General features: G+C 38.4%; 2 protein-coding genes across 13 annotated transcripts in view; one reads left to right on the top strand and one right to left on the bottom strand.

The window, feature by feature from the left end:
* Positions 1 to 23,121, top strand: part of LOC106082568 (electroneutral sodium bicarbonate exchanger 1) — a 132,035-nt gene that overhangs the window by 49,394 nt on the left and 59,520 nt on the right. Inside the window, exon 1 of one of the 12 annotated variants that reach the window (XM_013245167.2) lies at positions 22,084 to 22,448. The exons of the other annotated variants lie outside the window; for them this stretch is intronic. Within the exon in view, the coding sequence (XP_013100621.2) occupies positions 22,429 to 22,448 (20 nt within the window). The 5' untranslated portion in view covers positions 22,084 to 22,428. Of the gene's footprint in view, positions 1 to 22,083; positions 22,449 to 23,121 lie in introns of those variants that run through there. 12 annotated transcript variants of the gene reach the window in all.
* LOC106082571 (MIT domain-containing protein 1-like) lies at positions 13,546 to 14,380 on the bottom strand. Its single transcript, XM_013245174.2, has 3 exons — positions 14,142 to 14,380; positions 13,895 to 14,079; positions 13,546 to 13,831 (listed from the first exon to the last, which is right to left on the bottom strand). The coding sequence occupies exons 1-3, from the start codon at positions 14,289 to 14,291 to the stop codon at positions 13,648 to 13,650; spliced, it is 519 nt and encodes a 172-aa protein (XP_013100628.1). The 5' UTR covers positions 14,292 to 14,380; the 3' UTR covers positions 13,546 to 13,647.

The raw sequence follows: 23,121 nt of genomic DNA, 5'->3' as shown, positions 1-23,121 counted from the left end.
ATTTAGAACGAATTCGACATGGATATTAAGAGGTCTGATAAGTACAAGTCATTGTTCAATTTTGTAGAACAAAATATTGGTCTCTTTGGTAACCATATCCAATATAGACCAATCTGAACCATATACGACACGGATGTCGAAATGCCTAACACAAGTTCCAGTTTCAAAGTTCGGCGAAATCGGATTATAAATGTGCTTCTTATGGGAAGCATCGGTTCACACTTAGACCGATCGAGAGATCGGTCTAAATGTGAACCGATCTGGTCCAACTAAAAGATGGCTGTCGAAGGGCCTAACACAACTTACTGTCCCAAATTTCAACGATATCGGACAATAAATGCGCATTTTATGGACCCAAAACCTTAAATCGAGAGATCGGTCTATATAGCAACTATATCCAAATCTGGACCGATTAAGGCCACATTGAAAAAGGATGTCGAAGCGCCTAACACAACTCACTGTCCCGAATTTCGGCGAAATCGGACAATAAATGCGCCTTTTATGGGCCCAAACCTTAAATCGAGAGATCAGTCTATATCAGTCCAAATTTTGGTGACATCGGAGAATAAATGCACCTTTTTTGTGGGACCAAAACCTTAAATCGAGAGATCGGTCTATATGGCAGCTATATTCAAATATGAACCGATCCAGGTCAAATTGAACAAGGATATCGAAGGGCCCAATACAACTCATTGTCCCAAATTTTGGCAAAATCGGATAATAAATGTGGCTTTTATGGGCCCGAGAACCTAAATCGTCGGATCGGTCTATATGGGGTCTATATCAAGATATAGTCCGATATAGCCCATCTTCGAACTTAATTTGCTTATAGATAAAAAAGAATCAATGCAAAGTTTCAGCTCAATATCTCTATTTTCAAAGACTGTCGCGTGATTTCAACAGACAGACGGACGGACATGGCTAGATCCTCCACCCATCCTATGGTGGAGGTCATAAAAACAGCAATGTTACAACACCTAGTTATAATTGTCTACAATTACAGGAAAAATTTCATAATTTGACAAGTGCTTTACGAACACCAGCTACTAAAAATTTTCGATTTCTTTTTTCGCTAGCTGCCTTTATGACAAAATTAATGTAATTTCATGGAAAATGTTTCCTTCGACAACATTTTCCTGGGCCTAGCGGAGCTAAATACAGCTTGAAAAATGTTTTTACTCGATATCGAACATGTAATTAACATCAACGTGCCATTAAATAATTCATTTTTAAACATTATGACCCCCAAGACCAACACAATTCATTAATAATTACACTTTTTCACTTAACTAATTTAGGGAGCGAGCAGACGAAAGAGCATTTAAGGCTTTTTGTTTTGTGTGCGGCAATCTCTCAGACATGGTGTCCTGTTCAATTTGTGCAGACTTGGTAATCTCTGGTATCAGCAAAGCTTTTGGAAGAAAATTTACAAACCAGCACATAACGTTAAGGGACCTTAGGGTCTTAAGGAACAAAGGAAAAATAAGTTATTGCTGAACACTCGTTCGTTAGAACTTTGTAAATTTCGAACATGTAAATTTTAAACCTTAGGATTAGGTTTTATTGGTATAACTGTATAATGATGGAGGAAAAGTAGGCAAATATTTGTGAAACAAACGATCGGCCAATTTCAGCCATTTAAAATTACTGGGTGACAAACACAGACATCTTTACTATGCAACAAAGAAAAATTCCATGAATTATAATTTGTTTTACTTGGACAATTTAGCTTATTTAGGGAACCTGTCATATTTCCTTTTGCAACAGTCCACCGAAGCCTCTTGTAGAAATCCAGCCATCACGCCTAGCTTGACGTTCTTTAAAACATTTTCACAACTTCTCCTTCGGAGCCACCCTAATATTTATAAACTTTACAACATCATAGGGGTATGAGAGTGCGTGGGAGCAATAACTGCTGTGAAAAATTTGTTTTCCAAGTGCACAACCCACTCACTCAAGGATTTCACACTGAAGCATGTTTGGCTTAACTAAATTATCCTCGACAGCTCCTCCGGCTTAACAAAACTGGAATGAACATTTCATAACTAAGTTAAAAGGTATACGACCACATCATTAAAAAACAATATACACTTAGGTATGTTGAAGTTTTAAATATAGAATAAGTAAATGCGTGCTATATTCGGCCGGCCCGAATCTTATACACCCTCCACCATGGATCGCATTTGTCCAGTTCTTTTCCTGGTGTCTCTTTTTAGACCAAGAAATGATAAAAAAAATAATTACTATGCTATTGGAGGCGATGGGAGAATGGATTGGGGATGGAACCAGCTCATACCATCGCGGTATAATCGAGGCGACGATAGGAAATCTGGAAGGAAGAGGTTTCCCATCGGATACCTGAGATGAACCTTGAAGTCGAGTGCGAGGCACTGCTGCCATCGGCACAGTCTTGGATTGACGGAACCCTAGTATTGCCATCTGGAAGATCATGTTACACGGATGGATCAAAGCTAGAGGACAGAGTGCGTCGGGGATCTGTTTTAGACTGCCTGACCATAATACGGTCCTGCAGGCGGAGATCCGGGCGATCACGGAATGCGTGAAGTGGTGTGGTGTTAACGCGAGGACATCGAGTGTGAACATCTTTACCTACGGTAAAATTGCCATAAGGGTAATAACAACCAGGACGGTAAGGTCAATATAAGAAGGAGATTAACGCCTTCTCTAAGGATGGCATACCCCGCATCGTTTGGGTGCCTGGTCATAACGGAATAAGGGGAAATAAAAGGGCAGATTTGGCGGTGAAGGCCAGAGGACTGCCGTCAATAAACTTGGTTAACCCAGAGCCTTTCGGGTCAACGCAGTCTGAGTTAGGGGAGTGGGCGACGAATGCGCATGCAATATTGTGGAACAGCGAAACAGTCGATAGGACGGCGAAAATCCTATGGGGGCATCCATATCGTGAGAAGACGAGGCTATTACTGAAAGGAAGCAAGAAGGAGATTAGTATAGCTAATTGGTATCATAGCGGGACACATAGGACTACGAGCTCACTTATGTAAAATCGGTGCGGCAAGTGATAGTATGTGTTGGGCATGCGGGGAAGATGATGAGACGTTGGAGCATTTCCTTTGCCATTGCCCGGCTTTCGCGTTAGGCGGAGACACAATACCAGACATGAACCAACTTAGGGGAGTGGTATTGAAAACTATTAAGGATTTTGTAAGTAGCACGGAATTTCTAACTTAAAATGTTCCTTTAAGAGGTTTCTTTATAGTTTTTAGAGCGCACAACAAGCCGATTACTGGCTTAGGTTAATGTCCATAGTGGCATGTGGCGGATTAATATATGCATCCTCTTTTCAACCTAACCTATTGGAGCTATATCAATAATCGAATTAAATGTTGAAGACCATAGGGACTCAAGAAGTTAAATATGGGGATCGGTTTATATGGGAGCTGTATTAGGCCGCAGACCGATTCAGACCATATTTGACACGTATGATGAAGGTCATGGGAGAAGCCGCTGTAAGCCGCTCCTTCGAAAGTTGGCGTGCTGTCGACAGACAGACGGACGGACATGGCTAGATCGACTTAAAATGTCATGACGATTAAAAATATATATACTTTATGGGGTCTTAGATGTATATTTCGAGGAGTCCCAAACAGAATGACGAAATTAGTACACTCCCATTCTATGGTGGAGGGTATAAAAACCCTTTTTTAATGTTGTGAAACGCAATGCTAAATATTTTCTCATTTGTTTATCTTGGAAATATGCTTGCAAGGACCATTTTACATCGATAGAACCGAACCTGCGTTAAACGAGGGCTGCTTTATAAATTTCTGATCTAAGCAACACCAAGTGTTGCAAGGTGCAATCACACCCTTCGTTGGAAAGTTTGCTTACAAGAACCATTTTACATCAATATAACACAACTCGAGTTATACGAGGGCTGCTATATAAGTGTCTGGTCTAAGTTTGACATTTTCTGGCATAATCGTACACAGAACTTTTTGACGTACAACCATCATACCAGTGACTTTAAAAAATATTTTTGACAAAAAAAGTAGACAGGGTTTTCGAGCGTGGGTAATATGGTATTGATATCAAAGAGGAGTCTTCGTAATAAACACGATATAAGTACAACATACCAAAGTATGGCCCTTGAAGCTTTGACAACTAATATGGCCGATGAGTTATTCTAACCAAATGACGAAACGCCTTCCTTAGTGGTTGGTGTGTGTGGTGATCTCTGGCTTTCCTTTTCCATTGCAAAAAATCTCCGATCATTGATTTTCGCTCTTACAGGCAAAAAACTTACACGTGTATGAACACAAAGAGTCTTCGCTCAAAAAAAGGATTCGGCAATACTACAATGTTCCGCTTTCGGTACATCACAATTTGGATGCCTGAAATTCTGTTTAAGCGTTCAAAAAATGCTGTTGAAACGTTCAATAACCATATTTTAGAGGTGTCTTAATAGGATAGGGCTTGCAACTGAGCCATATCGGATCCGATTTTGAAATAGCTGCCATCTAAACCGATCTCCCGATTTGACTTCTTGAGCCCCTGGAAGCCACAATTCTTCTCCCATTAAGCTTAAAATTTTGTAAATGATGTTCTGTTTTAACTTCCAACAACTGTGTTAAGTATGGTCCAAATCGGTTTATAACCTGTTATATAGCTCCCATATAAATCGATCTCCCGATTTGACTTCTTGAGCGCCATGGAAGCCACAATTTTCGTCCGATGTGTCTAAAATTTTGCATGCGGTGTTCTATAACAATTTTCAACAGTTGTGCTAAGTACGGTCCAAATCGGTCTATATCCTGATACAGCTCCCATATAAACCTATCTCCCGATTTGACTTCTTAAAGCCCCTGGAAGGCCCTAATTTTTGTCCGATTTGACTAAAATTTTGCAGATAGTGTTTTTTCTGATGGTCTCGCCAAGATTCGAACCAGGCATTCAGCGTCATGCTAACCTCTGCGCCACTATTTGATGCATTTTTCTGAATTTAATGTGTGTCTGTTTTTTTTGAAAAACTTTCCTATAGCTCTTAAAAAATCACCCTTTATAAATATTTAACAAAATCCATGGAGATGGGTTCCCAAGACTCGGCCCGGTCGAACTTGGCACGCTTCTACTTGTTGATGATAAATATTTCCAATGTCATAACTAGTTCAGAAACTTATATAGAAGCCCTCGAATTACCCAAAACTCTTGTTCGATACTCTTTTTATACCCTACACCATAGGATGGGTGTATACTAATTTCGTCATTCTGTTTGTAACACCTCGAAATATGCGTCTGGGACCCCATAAAGTATATATATTCCAGATCGTCGATATGTTTCGATATAGCTGTCATATAATTTTGCACGTAGTGTTTTGTTATAACTTCCAAAAACTGTGTTAAGTATGATTCAAATCGGTTCATAATCTGATATAGCTCTCATATAAACCTATCTTGGTTCTTGACTTCTTGAGCCTCTAGAGGGCGCAATTATCGTCTGATTAGGCTGAAATTTTGCATGAGGTGTTTTGTTATGACTTCCAAAAACTGTGCTAAGTATGGCACAAATCGGTACATAACCTGATCTAGCTGCCATATAAACCTATCTGGGGTCTTGATTTCTTGAGCCTCTAATGGGCGCAATTCTCATACGATTTGACAGAAATTTTGTACAACGCCTTCTCTTATGACCTTCAACATACGTGTCCAATATGGTCTGAATCGATCAATAGCTTGATACAGTTCCCATATAAACCGATCTCCCGATTTTGCTTCCTGAGCCCCTACAAGGCGCAATTCTTACCCGAATGAACTGAAATATTACACAATGACTTCTACAATGTTCAGCATTCATTAGGGTCCGAATCGGACTATAACTTGATAGAGCTCCAATAGCATAACGGTTCTTATTCAATACTATTTGTTTACCGAGCATAGAACTCGACAAATGCGATCCATGGTGGAGGGTATATAGCAGGACTAATATATACCATACATGTTTATTTGCAAAACGACATCAAAGATAATCATTAATTGATCTCATCGCGACATCAAAACGTGCTGTAGTTTGTGAAAAAAACATTTTCTCACAAATTTAATTAAAAACTCACGGGCTCGGGTTCTTGTTTTTAAGTGGTTTGTTTTAATTTTCGTCTATGGACGTATTAATCTACACGCCTATGAAAGCAAAAACATTTCCATTGACTCTTATCGTGTTCTGTTCTCGGCTGTTTTTGTTTTAAGTGACTTGAAGTGTTATTTTGACGTTTAGCAAAAACAAAAAAGAAAACCTTGCTCTGCATAAAAAATGTTGTCATCGATCCATTCAAATATCGTCTAATTTGGACTGCAATGCCCACCCATTATGGCCAGTCTTTCAAGCACTCTAAGAAGTCCATGAACACAACGTTTGTTATCAGATTTTAATTCAATGGAATGGACGGGAAAGAATTTTTTTTTTCTGACTTGGGTTATCTAAATCGAAATTGCCGTTAAAAAGAAATTAATGACGTCCAAATATTAGAAGGATTACGTGTAATCTCTAGTTGAGGTGTCATACGCAAACTGAAGCCACTTGAAGGTGACTATGGTGCTCGTTCGATGCGATCAAAGAGGAGGTATGGCCGGCCATTCATTTTCATTGTCAGCCATCGATGTGCTTGTCGAAAGTGTTGTTTTGTCAAACAATGTCGCACTTGAGACATTTATTTGTCGTTTTTCTTTTTTCGATTTTAGTAATTGTCATTTTAATTTGAAAGATAAACGTGCCAACTTTTCCATTAATGATCTATTTTTGTGTGTGTGGCCAGCTAGATCAATCCTGGCTGATAGAATTATCGGACACTTATTTCTAGATTAAATTTCTTTCCAAACAAAATTTCGTAGGAATTGTTTTTGAGTCACGTGATATATTAAAACTGTTATCAAGGGATAGGTGATTGCTTAACAGAATGTTTTAGTAGTTTGTTTTCGATGGATTGTGCAATGGATATGAAACGTCTTATAGAGATCACAGCTTGAAAACCAATGAAAAATGAACCCTTAGTGCCTTTATATATGATAATGGACCGATTTGGATCACAACTGATATAGAAAAGGTTACACTCAACGAAATTTGTTATTGAAAGACTGTCGTATTAGCAAATATTTTGGTCTGCATTTTAACTTACTAAATCTGCTGTTTCAACTACAAGATCTGCGAAAATTTTGAACACGTATCACTGCGAAACTGACAAGAAAAAGTAGGTGCCAGGATAGCATACAAACTGTTCTGCATTGAGAGGGTACTTTGAAACTTATATTAACGAAAATTTTGCCCATATTATAGAGTTTTTTTTGATTTATATACTACTAGAGTGTGAGCGAATTGAGATGTACAGGAGTCAGAATGAAGTCCGGAAATTCTACCAAAGAATTAAACATCAAACCGATGGTTTTGGTGCAGGCACATCCTCCTGCAGAGAGAAAGAAGAAAATCTGGTAATTGACAAAGATAACATGCTGAGGATATGGAAAGAACATTTAACCCAACTGCTAGTGTCCGACTTTGGCGGCAAAGAGGATAGCGCAGAACCAATCCCTCCCAATCCCCCCTCCTAGTCCAAATGAGGTTCAAGTAGCAGTGACCCGACTTAAGAACAACAAGGCAGCAGGTGCCGACGGTTTACCCGCTGAACTATTTAAGACCTGAGGCGACACGCTGATAAGGCGTATGCATCAGCTTATCTGCGCAATCTGACTAGAAGAACGCATACCGATGATTAGAACCTTAGCATACTATGTCCCGTACACAAGAAAGGAGACAAGACGGAGTGTGCCAACTACAGGGGAATAAGTCTCCAGCAAAGAAGTCTTTGGAAGGCAAACACGGTAAAGATCAAGTGATGGGAGAAACCTCGAAACTTGGTGTCAGAGATTTTAGAATGAGCGCAGAAAATCGAGGCGCTTGGAACGCTATTCTATGTTCGGCTAGTGGAACAAATATTCTGTCATAGCCTATTTGTGTTTGTTTGTAGGTTTGTTTGTGTGTTCCTTATAGACTCAGAAAGGGCTGAACCGATTTTCTTGAAATTTTCACCGATGACAACCTCGTGGTGAAAATAGAGTACTACATTTTTTGATATCTGAAGGGGGGACGGATCCTCCCCCTTACCCTAATTTTATGAAACGCCAGATCTCGGAGATGGGTGGTGCGATTTAAGCGAAATTTTGTGTGCTCTCATATATTGGGTTGCCAAAAAGTAATTGCAGATTTTTCAGGTCGGCCAAATGAAGTTGATGATGACCAAATCAAAGCATTATTCAAATTGGATCGTCATGTAACTGAGCGTGAGATAGGAGAAAAGTTAAATATACCAAAATCAACCGTTCATTATCACATAAAAAGTCTTGGACTGGTGAAAAAGCTTGATATTTGGGTACCACATGTATTGAAAGAAATTCATCTAACAAATCGAATCAACGCTTGTGATATGCACCTTAAACGCAATGAATTCAATCCGTTTTTAAAACGAATCATAATTGGAGATGAAAAATGGATTGTTTACAACAACGTTAGTCGAAAACTATCATGGTCCAAGCATGGTGAACCAGCTCAAACCACTTCAAAGCCTGATATCCACCAAAAGAAGGTTATGCTGTCTGTTTGGTGGGATTGGAAGGGTGTGGTATATTTTGAGCTGCTTCCAAGGAACCAAACGATTAATTCGGATGTTTACTGTCAACAATTGGACAAATTGAATACAGCCATCAAGGAGAAGCGACCAGAATTGGTCAATCGTAAAGGTGTCATATTCCACCAGGACAACGCTAGACCGCACACATCTTTGGTCACTCGCCAAAAACTGAGTGAGCTTGGCTGGGAACTTTTGATGGATCCACCATATAGCCCTGACCTTGCACCATCAGACTACCATTTATTTCGATCTTTGCAGAACTCCTTAAATGGTAAAACTTTCGGCAATGATGAGGCACTTGGTTCAGTTTTTTGCAGATAAAGGCCAGAAGTTCTATGAGCGTGGAATACTAAATTTGCCAGGTTGGCAAAGGTTATCGAACAAAATGGCAATTATATATTTGATTAAAGTTCATTCTAAGTTCTATTAAAAATGTATTTACTTTCTTTTAAAAAATCCGCAATTACTTTTTGGGCAACCTAATAGTACCCTAAAATTAAAAATTAGGTATCCAAATTTCGGATGGGGTAACTAGGGGGGCCGCCCAAACCTTAAACCTACCAAACATATATTTAGACCAATCACGACAATATGGGACTCAAAAAAAGGTATTTAGGATAAGAAAACTTATCTGATATCCAATTGTCGGACCAAGTGCAAGGGGGACCACCCCAGCCCCAAAATACCCCTAAATCGGACATATTTACCCACCATGGCAATATGGGACTCAAATGAAAGGTATTTGCGAGTAAAATACGAACCTGATATCCAAATGTGGGACGACGTTTCTGGGGGTCCACCCCTTTCCCAAAACACCCCCCAAACAGGACTTATTTACTGACCATGGGAATATGGGGCTTTAATAAAAGGTATTTGAATGCAGAATACGAATCTATTATCAAAATATAGTACCAAGTGTTTGGAGGGCCGCCTCTCACCAAAAACAAATTTACGACCATAGCAATATGGGGCTCTAATAAAAGGTCTTTGGGAGTAAAGCACGAATTTGATATCAATATTCGGAAAAGTGTCTATCAACAACTGTCTAGCGCACGTCCCACCACCATAACAACCCCCAAATAGGACGTATTTGCTCACCAAGACAATTTGGGTCTTAAAGAGAGTGGAACAAAATATTCATAGTTTTTAGGGTCAATACCCCAAACCGGAAATATTTGCTGACTTTTGCAATAAGGAGTTTAAAAAAGATTAGAAAACGAATTTGATATTCAATTTTGAAGGCAATGACAATATGGGGTTCAAATAAATGATATATAGATATATGAGAATAGAGCACGAGATTGCACGAGATATTTCGTTATGACGTCCAACAACTGTGCCGAGTACGGAGTAAATTGGTCCATAACCTGATATAGCTGTCATATAAACCGATCTTGGATCTTGACTTCTTGAGCCTCAAGAGCGCGTAATCATTATTCGATTTTGTACAACGGCTTCTCCCATGAACTTTAATATACGTGCAAATATGGTCTGAATCGGTCTTCAGCTGATACAGCTCCCCTATAAACCGATCTCCCAATTTTACTTTTTGAGCCCCTAAAAGGCCCAATTCTTATGCGATTTCGCTGAAATTTTACACATAGACTTCTACTGTGGTCTCCAACACTCAATTCAATTAGCATAGCAATTCTTTTCTTTTATCCTTTGTTGGTCTAAAAAGAGATACCGGGAAAGAACTCGACAAATGCGATCAATGGTGGAGGTGCTATGTAAGATTCGGCCCGGCCGAACTTAGCATACTTTTACCTGTTATATTTAAGATTTGATGCAGCCCCGCTATTGTTTTTTTTTTTTTTTTGATAGGTGGGCGATCAGCATGTTGAATTTTTGTAATCTATAATACTTAAGCTAGAAAATTCATAACTAGGCGAAGGAACACTCACTTAAGATTTACATAAAGATCTCCGGACGGTAACACTCAGTACATCTTCCACTTGAGATATATAAAATTTTTCTCAAGCAGCTATATTTCAAATTCAAATGCTCTTTGCCACACAAAGTAGAGTCGTGTCTTTGTTCTTTTTGGGTTTTTCTTCATATTTTCAATTGCTACTTTGCTTTTCTCGATTGGTACTAAATTTACATTGCTACAGAACAACCAAGTACTGATAAGATGACTGCAACTCGAATCTGACTCATTTATTTGACCAAGTGCCCTACTCGCATAGTAAATGGTTTAAAGCATTTAAATTTCATTCATAGTTAAGAAACGGAAGCATTTTTTTATTTATTCAGTAGTTGTAGGGAAACTGTTTCCTTTTGCTTACTTTTTATGCCATGCACTATAGGATGGGGGTATATCAACTTGGTCATTCCGTTTGTAACTCATCAAAATATTCATGTAAGACTCTACAATGGTACATATTCCTTATTGTCTTAACATTTATAGTCGATGTTGTCATGCCCGTTCGTCTGTATGTCGAAAAAAAAACTTTCGAAGAAGTTTTACACAAACACTTTTTGTAGTGTGCATCGCTTGGGATTATTAATGAGCCAGCTCGGCCCATGTAATGCAAATTTGATTTGCCCATGAACAGGGGCAAACTTTTAACATATCAATAAGTACTGTCCGATTGAGCTCAATGATAAGGGGCCTCCATTTTATAGCCATGTCCGAACGGTGTACCGTAGTGCGAGATGTTTTTACATGACTGCCATACCAAATGGTACAGTAGCTCTCTAATGTCGCCGGCACTAGGAGGGGATAACCACTGCTAAAACCTTTTATATCCACCACCGTAGGATAGGGGGTATATTAATTTAGTCATTCCGTTTGCAACACATCGAAATGTCAATTTATATATATTTCGGATCGTCGTAAAATTCCAAGACGATTTAACGATCTCCGTGTGTCTTTCCGTCTGTCCGTCCGTCAGATACGTCTTTTTGATGCACGCTGGTTAAGTTCTTGAACGGGCCAAATCGGACCCTATTTGGATATAGCTGCTATATAGACCGATCTGCCGATAAAGGCTCTAATGCCCATAAATGCTTTATTTTTTATCCGATTTCGCTGAAATTTGAAACAGTGAGTAGTTTAAGGCCTCCCGACAACTGACCCATATATGGTTCAGATCGGACTATATTTAAATATAGCTACCATATATACCGATCTCCCGATAAAGGGTCTGAAGATCATAAATGCTTTACTTTTTATCCGATTTCGATGAAATTTGCGACTATGGGTTATTTTAAGCCTTCCGATAACTGACGTAAATATGGTTCAGATCGGATTATATTTAGATATAGCTGCCATATAGACCGATCTGCCGATAAGGGGTCTGAAGCCCATAAAAGCTTTATTTTTTATCCGATTCCGCTGAAATTTTAAACAGTGGGTTATTTTTAGCCTCCTGACACCCAACCTAAATATGGTTCAGATCGGATTATATTTAGATATAGCTGCCATATAGACCAATCTGCCGATAAGGGGTCTGAAGCCAATAAATGCTTTATTTATTATCCGATTTCGCTAAAATATGAAACAGTGGGTAGGTAAAGACCTCTCAACATCCGACCTAAATATGGTTCTGATCTGACTATATTTAGATAGAGCTGTCATATTGAACGATCTGCCGATAAAGGGTCTGAAGACCATAAATGCTTTATTTACTACCCGATTTCAATGAAATTTGCAACAGTGAGTTATTTTAAGACTCCCGACACCCAACCTAAATATGGTTCAGATCGGATTATATTTAGATATAGCTGCCGTATACACCGATCTGCCGATAAGGGGGTCTCAAGCCAATAAAAGCTTTATTTATTATCCGATTTCGCTGAAATAACATCCGACCTAAATATGGTTCTGATCGGACTATATTTAGATATCGCTGCCATATAGGATCGGTTCAGACCAGTATATATATTAGACCAATATATATATTAGACCACTCAATGTTCGTGCTGAATTTGGGTGCTTAAGCTATTCAATTTTCACCGGATTGTAACGAAATGGGGTTTACATATATATACGATGTGGTGGGTATCCAAAGTTCAGTCCGGCCGAACTTAATGCCTTGTTACTTGTTTTTTAATCCATTTCGCTGAAATTTCGAACAGTGAGTAGTTTTACGACTTCCACCATATGACCCAAATATGGTTCAGATCGGACTATATTTAGAAATAGCTGCCATATTGACCGATCTGCCGATAAAGGGTCGAAAGCCCATAAGAGCTCTATTTATTACCCGATTTCGCTGAAATTTAAAACAGTGGGTAGTTTTAGGTCTCCTGATATCCGTCCCAAATATGGTTCGGATCGAACAACATTTAGCTGACATACAGACCGATCTCGCGATAAAGGGTCTGAAGCCCATAAAAGCTTTATTTTTTACTGATTTCGCTGAAATTTAAAGCAGTGAGTTGTTTACGCTTCCCAACATCCAACTCAAGTATGGTTCATGGATTGGACTGTATTTAGATATAGCTGTCATATAAACCGATATGCCGGTTAAGGGTCTGAAGCTCATAAAAGCTGTATTTATTACGCGATTTTGTTGAAATTTGAAATATAAAATTAATCAGTGACTTATATTTAATAGGCCACTCAATGTCCGTGCCAAATTTGTATGCATAAGTTATCCAATTTTCACCGGATTGTGACGAATGGGAGTTTACATATATACTCGAGGTGGTGGGTATCCAAATTTCGGCCCCACCTAACTTAATGCCTTTGTACTTATTTTCAAATGTTTCTCCGCTTATGCTCTAATGCTAAATTCTAAAAACTACTACTATTCGAATCGGATAAGTCGGACACGGTATATAAGAGTTTACATATGTAAAATGATGAGTTTTCGTGAAGATTCTTGAAACTTCACTCCATGATCTCGTCGAGACTTGCGAAATAGAAACTAGAAATACCATATTTAAATTCTTAAAAACAACAACATTTATTAAAAATTTCTCTTTTCTATTTTTCTACTGTTGATACTTTTGATCAAAGAAAAATATTTTGAGCAACTTTCCACTATTCGCAGCAATTACTACTGGAAGATTTACACGGTGAGGTTTTTATTTGGCGATAAATAGTAACATCCGTCTGCTTACATTTGCGAAAATAATAATCGCGCATGCCTAACGAGTAAGTTGGATTGGGGGCCTTGAAAAAATGCAAACCCAAGCTGATTTCAAATATGAAGCCATTGCTTAAGCTAGAAAAATTAAAAATTATACAGGCTACTATGGAGTGTATTAGATGCATTCTATTTATTTACACAATTTTTGGTACCGTTACAGTTGCCGTAACCACAATGTTCAATTCTATTCCCCTTTGCTCTAAATCTCTTTTCAATGCATACCAAAAGTCATTAAGGCCATAAGACTTGGTGGCGACTTGAAAATATTCCAAGTTACGGCAACGTTTTACTACCAATTCGGTAAAAACCAATAAATTCAGTACCTGAGAAACGAAAATTGGAGTATTCATATGGGATCAAAGTTAAAGCTTACTTTGTTTTTTACCTCGTCTTTTCTGATAAGATAGGGTTCATCGACACCAATTGCTTGCACTTCAGACGTTAAATAATGTCCGAATAAACTATTGAAGCTATGCCCAATAGAATCTTCCGCAATCCTTTGCGTAGAAATTTGGTTTCTTGAAAAATGATTCATTTTAAGCGTGAAATTTTCGTAAAATAAAAATAATTTACTAACTTTAATTTTTAATATTTACTTCTAAATGTTTACTTCTAAATGTTCAAAATTGACATTTAAATTACCATATTAGGGTGGATCGATTAAGATCCACAAGGGAGACCATAAGATTCAATACGGAAAAATTCGAAGAAAAGTCTTGATTTTTTAATATTCCATTTTCACCGAATAATGTTGCATGTATCCTACTTAAGACCATCAAACCCATATGCTATTCCAGAAAAATTTTGCCGCAAAAGAAATTGAACTTAAACTTTGGAGTCAGAAGACCATATTATGAACACATTTGAGGAAAGCATATGTGTATTTATTGTTGTCCGACTGCCATAAAATTTCGCACAAGTCACTATTTTGGTCCAAGTACGAACGTAATTAGACTAGCTAAGGTTGAAAAGAGGGTGCGATATTAAACCGGATTATAGCCGTCCTACCGACCGTTTCACTGTTTCAGAGGGTTACATGCGCATTCGTCCCCCAGGCTCTTAACTCGTACTGTGTCGACCCGAAAGGTTTCGGGTTAACGAAGTTTATTCACGGCAGTTCCCCGGTTGTAGTTGCTCCGCTATGACCCGGTAGTTGCTCCGCTATGACCCGGCAACCAAACGAATGGGGATCGTGCCGCACTCAGAAAAGGCGTTAATCTTCTTCTTACATTTCAAGACTGTTCCTGATCTTACCGTCCTGGTTGTTATTGCCCTTGTGGCCTGTTTACTGCCCGTAAAGATGTTCATACTCAAAGTCCTTGCCGTTAAGGGAGTCTAAAAACTATATCAGTGCCTGGGTTCTCAATGTAAAACCCCACTATTCTCAAGTTTTGATCCATGCGTGTAACATGATCTTCCAGATGGCAATACTAGGGTTCCGTCAACCTAAGACTGTGCCGCTAGCATCAGTGCCTCACACTCAACCTCAAGTGTCGCCTCAGGTATTCGATCGGCAATCTCTTCCATTTCTTCCGGGTTTCCTATCGTCGTCTCGATTATACCGCGGTGGTATGAGCTACTCTTATTCTCAATCCATTCTCCCATCGCCTTAAGTCTCCTAGCCGCAGTGGCTACCTCTCACTTATTGTATATGTCTATGGGTCGGATATCTATAATAGCCTCGAGTGACCTAGTGATCCTCATCGCTCCGCCTATGCCAAGAGAACATGTTCTCTGAACCTGTTGTATTCTCCTTACGTTGAACTTTTTCTCCATTGCAGTTGCACCAAACTGATGCGGCGTAAGCTAGTATTAGTCTAATCACGCTTCTGTAGAGCCAGGTGACTATCCTCGGATTCATGCCCCATTTCAAACCTACGGTCTGTCTACATAGTGGCCTACATCTGTGAACCTTCTCAGTTTACTCCTAATGTGACACTTCCAATTACTATCCAAGATCGCATTCAAGTATTTGACCTTGTCAGATATCGAAATCGTTCTATTGAGGCAATGTGGTGCGTGAAATTGGCCCACCTTCATCTTCCTCGTGAACAGGGATAATATTGAGGCCCCTAGGTCTAGCCCAGTCCTGTATCATCTGCAAGACCCTTTCGACCCTTCTGCATAGCTCAGATCCTTACGAACGCTATTAATTTTGAGAAAATCGGTCCAGATTTCGATATAGCTCCCATATGTATCTTTCATCCGATATCCCCTTTTAAAGCTGTAGAAGCCACAAATCTGATACGATCTTTACCAAATCTGGTATCAAGTCATTTTTTCACGTTCCAATATGTGTGCAAAATTTTATCAAAACCGTTTCCAGATTTACATATCTTTCAACCGATATGGCCCATTAACCACAATGTTGGCCCAAACTTTACAAAACTTTGCATGGCGCGTTTTGTTTGAGGCCTTAATACGTGCACGAAATTTCATCAAAATCGGATCAGATTTAGATATAGCAGCCAAATTCGGCAGGGGCATTAAGTGGTCTATTAAATATAATATAATAACAAAATCGGGTAATAAATAAAGCTTTATGAGCTTCAGACCCTTAATCGGAACATCAATCTATAAGACAGCTATATCTAAATACAGTCCAATCTTTTCCATATTTGGATCAGAATAAATAAAGCTCTTATGGTGTTCAGACCCTTTAACGGCAGATCGGTCTATATGACAGCTGTATCAAAATATAGTCCGATCTGAAATATATTTGGGTAAGATGTTCAGAGACGACTCACCGTTTTAAATTTCAGCGAAATGGGTTAAAAAATAAAGATTTTATGGACTTCAGACCTTTTTTCTGGAGATCTGTCTATATGGCACCTATATCTAGATATAGTCTGATTTAATCCATATTTAAGTCAGATGTCGGGAGGCTTAAAGTAACCCACTGTTTTAAATTTCACCGAAATCGGTTAAAAAATAAAGCTTTTATGGGCTTTAGACCCTTTATCTGGAGATCGGTCTATATGGCAGCTATATCTAAATATAATCCGATTTAATCAATATTTAGGTCAGATGTCGGGAAGCTTAAAATAACACACTGTTTCAAATTTCAGCAAAATCGGTTAAAAAATAAAACATTTTTGGGCTTTGGACCCTTTATCGGCAGCTCGGTATATATGGCAGCTATATCTAAATATAGTCCGGTCTGAACCATGTTTGGGTCTGAAGCCTTAAACTACTAACTGTTTCAAATTTCAACAAAATCGGATAAAAAATAAAGCATTTATGGGCATTAGACCCTTTATCGGCAGATCGGTCTATATAGCAGCTATATTAAAATAAGGTCCAATTTGGCCCGTTCAAGAACTTAACCAGCGTTCATCAGAAAGAAGTATCTATGCCATTTTTAGCTCAATATCTCAATGTTTAAGGGCTGTAGAATGATTAAAACGTCCGTCTGTTGTAATCATTCTACAGCCCTACAGACACACGGACCTCTTTAAATCGTCTTAGAATTTTACGATGATTCGATATGTATATATACTTTGTAGGATATGTATATATACAGCCCTACAGACACACGGACCTCTTTAAATCGTCTTAGAATTTTACGATGATTCGATATGTATATATACTTTGTAGGGATGACTAAATGAATTTACCACCTATCCTACGTTGGTGGGTAAAAAAATTTAAGATTAGTGTATTTATTGAATATGTGCTATTCGAGTGAGTGGTATTTCAATGTGTTACAAGCGGAATGACGAAGTCATTATACCCCCATCGTATGGTGGAGGGTTTAATACTATTGAATGGCAAAACTATTGGGTTGCCCAAAAAGTAATTGCGGATTTTTCATATAGTCGGCGTTGACAAATTTTTTCACAGCTTGTGACTCTGTAATTGCATTCTTTCTTCTGTCAGTTATCAGCTGTTACTTTCAGCTTGCTTTAGAAAAAAAGTGTAAAAAAAGTATATTTGATTAAAGTTCTTTCTAAGTTTTATTAAAAATGCATTTATTTTCTTTTAAAAAATCCGCAATTACTTTTTGGGCAACCCAATACTTCCAAAAAGTTTCAAACGAAAAGAAAAGTTACCAAAAATATCACAAGATTTGAACTTGCAGCCGGTCAGTCACGTGACATTTCAATTAGAGAACATGCATTGCAGATCATTGCCTGTAAATCCGCAACAAAACGCCATGCAGGAAAATTTCATTAATTTTTAATTCTTTAATCTTCCGCTCTTGCAGTGGCGATGAATCATTGCAGCTGGTGAGGGAAAAAAGGTCATTCGGTAAAAACAACTTGTCTGCTTCATTATTATTTTTATTATCATATGTATTTTGCCACACACATCCACAAGTGATATTGAAATGAGTCAATAAACTCCTATGCCAGCTGTAGAAATATCACGACCATCCTTCCAGTTGATAAAACCAAATCACATAACATAGCAGCCTTAATCAGCAATTATTCCAACACTGGGCTGATAAATGAAATCACCGAAAACTATTAATGGCACTTTGTCCAAGCGGCGGCAGTCAAAATGTACAGATGTGTGTCCATAAATGTAACGGTAATTGACTATAATTAACATTTAATCGTTGCGACATTGCCAATAATCAAAATAACAAAACAAGATAACATGGCAACAACAACACCTTACAAGTCTAGAAGATTGGTTGGAAGAGTGCCGGCCGACATTGACCCAGACAATGTCAAACACGAGTCAATCAGATCCCATACTGTGAGTAGATAACTTAGACATTCTTGGTAGTTCTTCATTTAACGCACCTAAGACACCCAAGTCGCCTGCCTAAAAGAAAAACGCTTTAAACGTATTCAGCTGGGGTAAGTGTATCGTAAACAACCATAGTTCGGTAAATACAGAAGGAGAAAAACTAATTCTATAGATTAAGTCGAGGCTGTTGACTCGACATCGTGTAAACATTTTCCAGATTTTTTCCATTGATAAGACAAGAAAGAGAGAGCGCGTACAAAAGACAGAGAGAGGGGGAGAGTCTACCTAAAAGGAGCTCTAAGTGCACCTAAACATCCACTTACCAAGTTGACTTACTTCATCGATCGATAAGACCTATTTCTATATGACACACGATTATTGGCGATTTCATTTGTCACCAAAACATCAGTGCACCGTGGGCAGAAAGAAGAAAATTTTTACAAATATTTTTCTTCCCAAAGCCAAGCATTGTACGATCTAAACTTTAACGTTATTTAAGGAGTCAATACATTGCCATTCATGCTGTATATAAATCATAGCATGTAGTTGTTAGAGAACACAATGGCAGGCGGCATGAATTGATGTTATTCAGGTTAATGTTTTGTAAAATGTTGTTGTTGTAGTCACATATCTATATGTGGTGGTGGCGATCCCCGTCAAGCTCCCATAGATGAGCAAACTCATTACGGTCCAAAGGACCGATCACCGCGGAGCATGATGATCATTGGTTATTAAAAGGTGGCCAAAAATTCGCCTTGTCATATTGAGCATCACAGGAATTAAGTATTTATGCAAAAGCCGATGCCGACCAGCCTCTCACTGAGACCCTCCGCTCGATACCGCTGATTGTCCGCGACTGCAGTTACAGCTGGAGCATTCCACTATTCTGCAACCTGTGGACGCTCCCGGTAGCTTGCCGCTAAGCTTCTCGTTACAACAATGAACACCACACAGATCGGACCTTAAAGTTTATGTGGTGATCATAGTTATCCCGTGCCGGCTATACAATGTTGAAGTAAAAAAAATGTTGTGCTAAATAATTGCAAAATTTCTTATGAACATCCCAATAAAAAACAATGTAAGATGGCTGAATCAAAGCCATATCTACTAATGAGTTAGTGAGTGCTGGAAGTTCGTTCTTGGAGCCTACGGTACGATACAGTTTAATCTGTACCACTATTTTACCTCACTCGAACCTATTTTTGACTTCATTAGCCGGATTTAATCTTTTATAGAACTTGCCATTGAGGATGTCAACTTGTTCTCTGTATAATTGGCGCATTATGCCATCCTCGATGTTCATGGTGCCTTTCTGTTTTATGTTTTCGGCAAATGACATAACCTTCTATTATTCAGTCATGAGTTGGATATAGCAAAACCGGAATCTAATCCTAAGCATGCATGCACTATCAATTTCTCCGATAGTGTTTGAATCCTCGCCCACCGATATCTTCAGAATCATGCCATATTCAGTTTTGCCCCTAGCTATGTTTATCCAAAGCAAGAATTCCATCCGCATCCGCATGCTAGTCTCTTCTCGCTTATATGTACCAAGTATGGTTCGATCTTAGGATTTATGTTCTTGGGCCCATAAAATCAGCGGTTACTACCCGATTTGAGCTGTGTTAGGCTCTTCCATATTCGTGTTCAATTCGGCCCAGATCGGTATATAGTTTAATATAGCTGCCGTATAGACCGATAACAGGTGCATTTATTATGGATTTCGCTGAAATATGGCACAGTGAGCTATGTTAGATTTTCGACATCCGTATCATATATGATTCAGATCGGTCTATATTTCGATATAGCTACCATATATACCGATTTCTCGATGTAATTTATTGGACCCATAAAAGGCGTATGTATTAACCAATTTCAGTCGAATTTGGTACAATAATTTGCATTAGGCCCTTACATATCCCTTCCGAATATGGTGGAAATCGCCCATATTGACCAAAATTAAGGCCACTTTATCGCAGAAGTTAACATATATGCCTATGGTGGTGAACATCTGGTTTAGAATCCTGGCAAGAACATCAGAAAAAATGTTCAGCGGTGGTTATCATCTCCTAATGCTGGTAACATTTGCGAGATAATCTCCCCAAAGAGGTGTCGCACTGGGGCACACTTTTCAGACTCGGAGGTCCCTTATCGTTAAGCTCAAACTTGAATTGGGCAGCAATCAATGGTATGTGTGAAGTTTGACCTTGCTCCCTTATGGAATGTTCATGGGCAAATTTGCAATTTGCATGACATATAGACCAGTATTCTGTTTTACCGTCTTGAAAAATAAAATTAAATTAGACCTCTCAACGACTGTGGCGATTTTACTCCAAATCGGTATTCTGTTTTATCATCTTGATAAGTGAATTTATAAATAAAGATAAAGCTGATATGGGTTCATAAATGATTCATTTTTCACCGGATGTTTAACGTATATAATTATATACCCGAGATGGTGGGTATCCAAACGTCGGCCCGGCCGAACTGAATATCTTTTTACTTGTTGTCTTATATTATAGAGATCACAAGTAATCCACCAGTCCTTTGGATATGACTTATCCAATCCCTAAGGACCCGGTCCACCCGCTACTGGTCTAAGGATTGATCAGAGTCCACGTTGCAAACGGTCCCTTCAATATCTATGAATACTGCTAACGTATACACCTTGATTTTTCTATTCTATGCACAAGCTCATGCAGGGTGGTTTTCGCTGATTTCCTACAGACCTGCACTTTATATCTGACCAATGTGCTGGGAGTCATACTCTGATTCATGGTACCCACTATATGCTCTATGGCTTTTAATAGAAAGGACGTAAGGCTTATAAGCCTAAAGGCCTTTGGTACCGTATAACTTGCCTTGCCGGGCTTGGGAATAAACACCATCCTTGCCTGCAGCCAGGCCGTCTATATATATGCGGGCACTCTGTGAATATATCGGCTAGCTGGATATTCCATCAGGTCCTAAAGTAGTTCTATTTTAGTGGAGCAGGAAGGAAGGAAAAGTTATACCTTTATTTTATAAATTTCTCTTAAAATCGAATCATTCAAGTAGGTCCATTTAAAGAAGAATTCCTCTGACTGCTACCTGAAAGATAACCTTCTTTGCTTACCAAAGATGAGGTATAACTGACATTTAGAAGTTTTTATTACAACATGACAGTCTTTTTTTTTCCTTTTCACCCACTGTGCAAACATTTAATATTAATAAGAGCATAGTTGTTTTCATTACGGCTTTTTGATTTTGAAACAGTGACTCTCGTGTCAGCTGTCAGCAAGACGGCGGTGGCGGTCGTGATCGAAACGATCGGAAGGGGTGTTGGCGGCAAGCCATACATGTCTGCTTCCATCACTCGAGAGCGCGACGAACACGACAACAACAAATAAAAACAGCATGAAGATTACTATATATCGCTAAAACGTAGCGTTGTTTTCCACAGTTTCGGTTTTTTTTTCTGTAATCATATTTATCAGCCAATATTTGGACGTTGTCGTCGTCGTAGCATTCACAATTGTTGGTGGTGTTGGTATTATTGCTCTTGTTATAGCTGTAAATAAATATATTAACAGTTCCTTCGGAACCACACCGATTTGGTAGTATCAACACGAACCATCACCATCACCATCAAGAATCAATCTCTTCGCATTTGTTAACGGTTGCTGCAGCTAGAGCTGTTGCTGCTGCTATTGCTTCTGCCGCCGATGGATGATGGTTGGTTCGGATAGACTTTTAACCCGCCGTGGAAAGTGTTGAGGCATACTGTTTATGGCACCGTGAAATTAGTTCGCCTTTGTACGGGCTCAAGTAAAGTCGCAAAAAACCAACCGTCTAGAAAAAAAAAATCGCAAGCGGCGTCGTCGTGAGCAAATCTATTCTAGCACTCGTAACGTACATATCTAAAGTTATCGATAATCGAAAACGTTTTTGTTTTTATCAAATTTTTCACAAACGATCAAGTGACCCTTAATCACATGAATGAATATATAGAGCTGTAAGTGTGAATGGCCAGCCATGATGAAATAGAAATGCAAAATACTAAAAAAAATCATTTCAAGTGTTTGTGATAAAAAAAAGAGGGAAATAACTATAAAATACAATTGAAAAAAGAAACATATTCAGATTTAATATGAAAGTAATTAAAAATTTCTCATAAATGGCTTAATTTCATAAAATTTATTATAACTCTTTGGGAATTGATTTCAAATAACAAAAAAAAAACAAACTCCTCAAGTCTAATCGTGCCTGACTGCGTCTCTGTGTCATAGTCATAGTCTAAGGAGCAAACACTCACCAATTACCCCTCCAAATTATCGTTCATATCGTAAATAATAAAGTTCGCATATAAGTTCGATATTTCACAGAAAATCCAAAATGTTATAAATTTTTGTCAGCAATTAATTCTTTTGTATAGCTTAATGTGCCTGCGTTTGTTATCACTTTTTTTTAGTTCATAAATTAATTCTGGGTGTTTTACGACCTCACTTGATATTATCGCCACAATTAGCACAAACGAACGATCATCATATCGCACTCACGTTCTACTCTGCTATTGACGATTGGATGATTTTATGATGGATTTAAATTAAATTTTGTTTGTTAGCCATTATTAAACGAATGAATTTGTTTTAAACAGAAAAAAAGTGATAATTACACTAAGCAACAAA

The sequence above is a fragment of the Stomoxys calcitrans genome, chromosome 3 (genome assembly GCF_963082655.1).
Source record: "Stomoxys calcitrans chromosome 3, idStoCalc2.1, whole genome shotgun sequence".
Taxonomy (NCBI): Eukaryota; Metazoa; Arthropoda; class Insecta; order Diptera; family Muscidae; genus Stomoxys; species Stomoxys calcitrans.
Note: the sequence above shows the minus strand (reverse complement) of the source record. Positions and strands in the feature narration are given on the sequence as shown.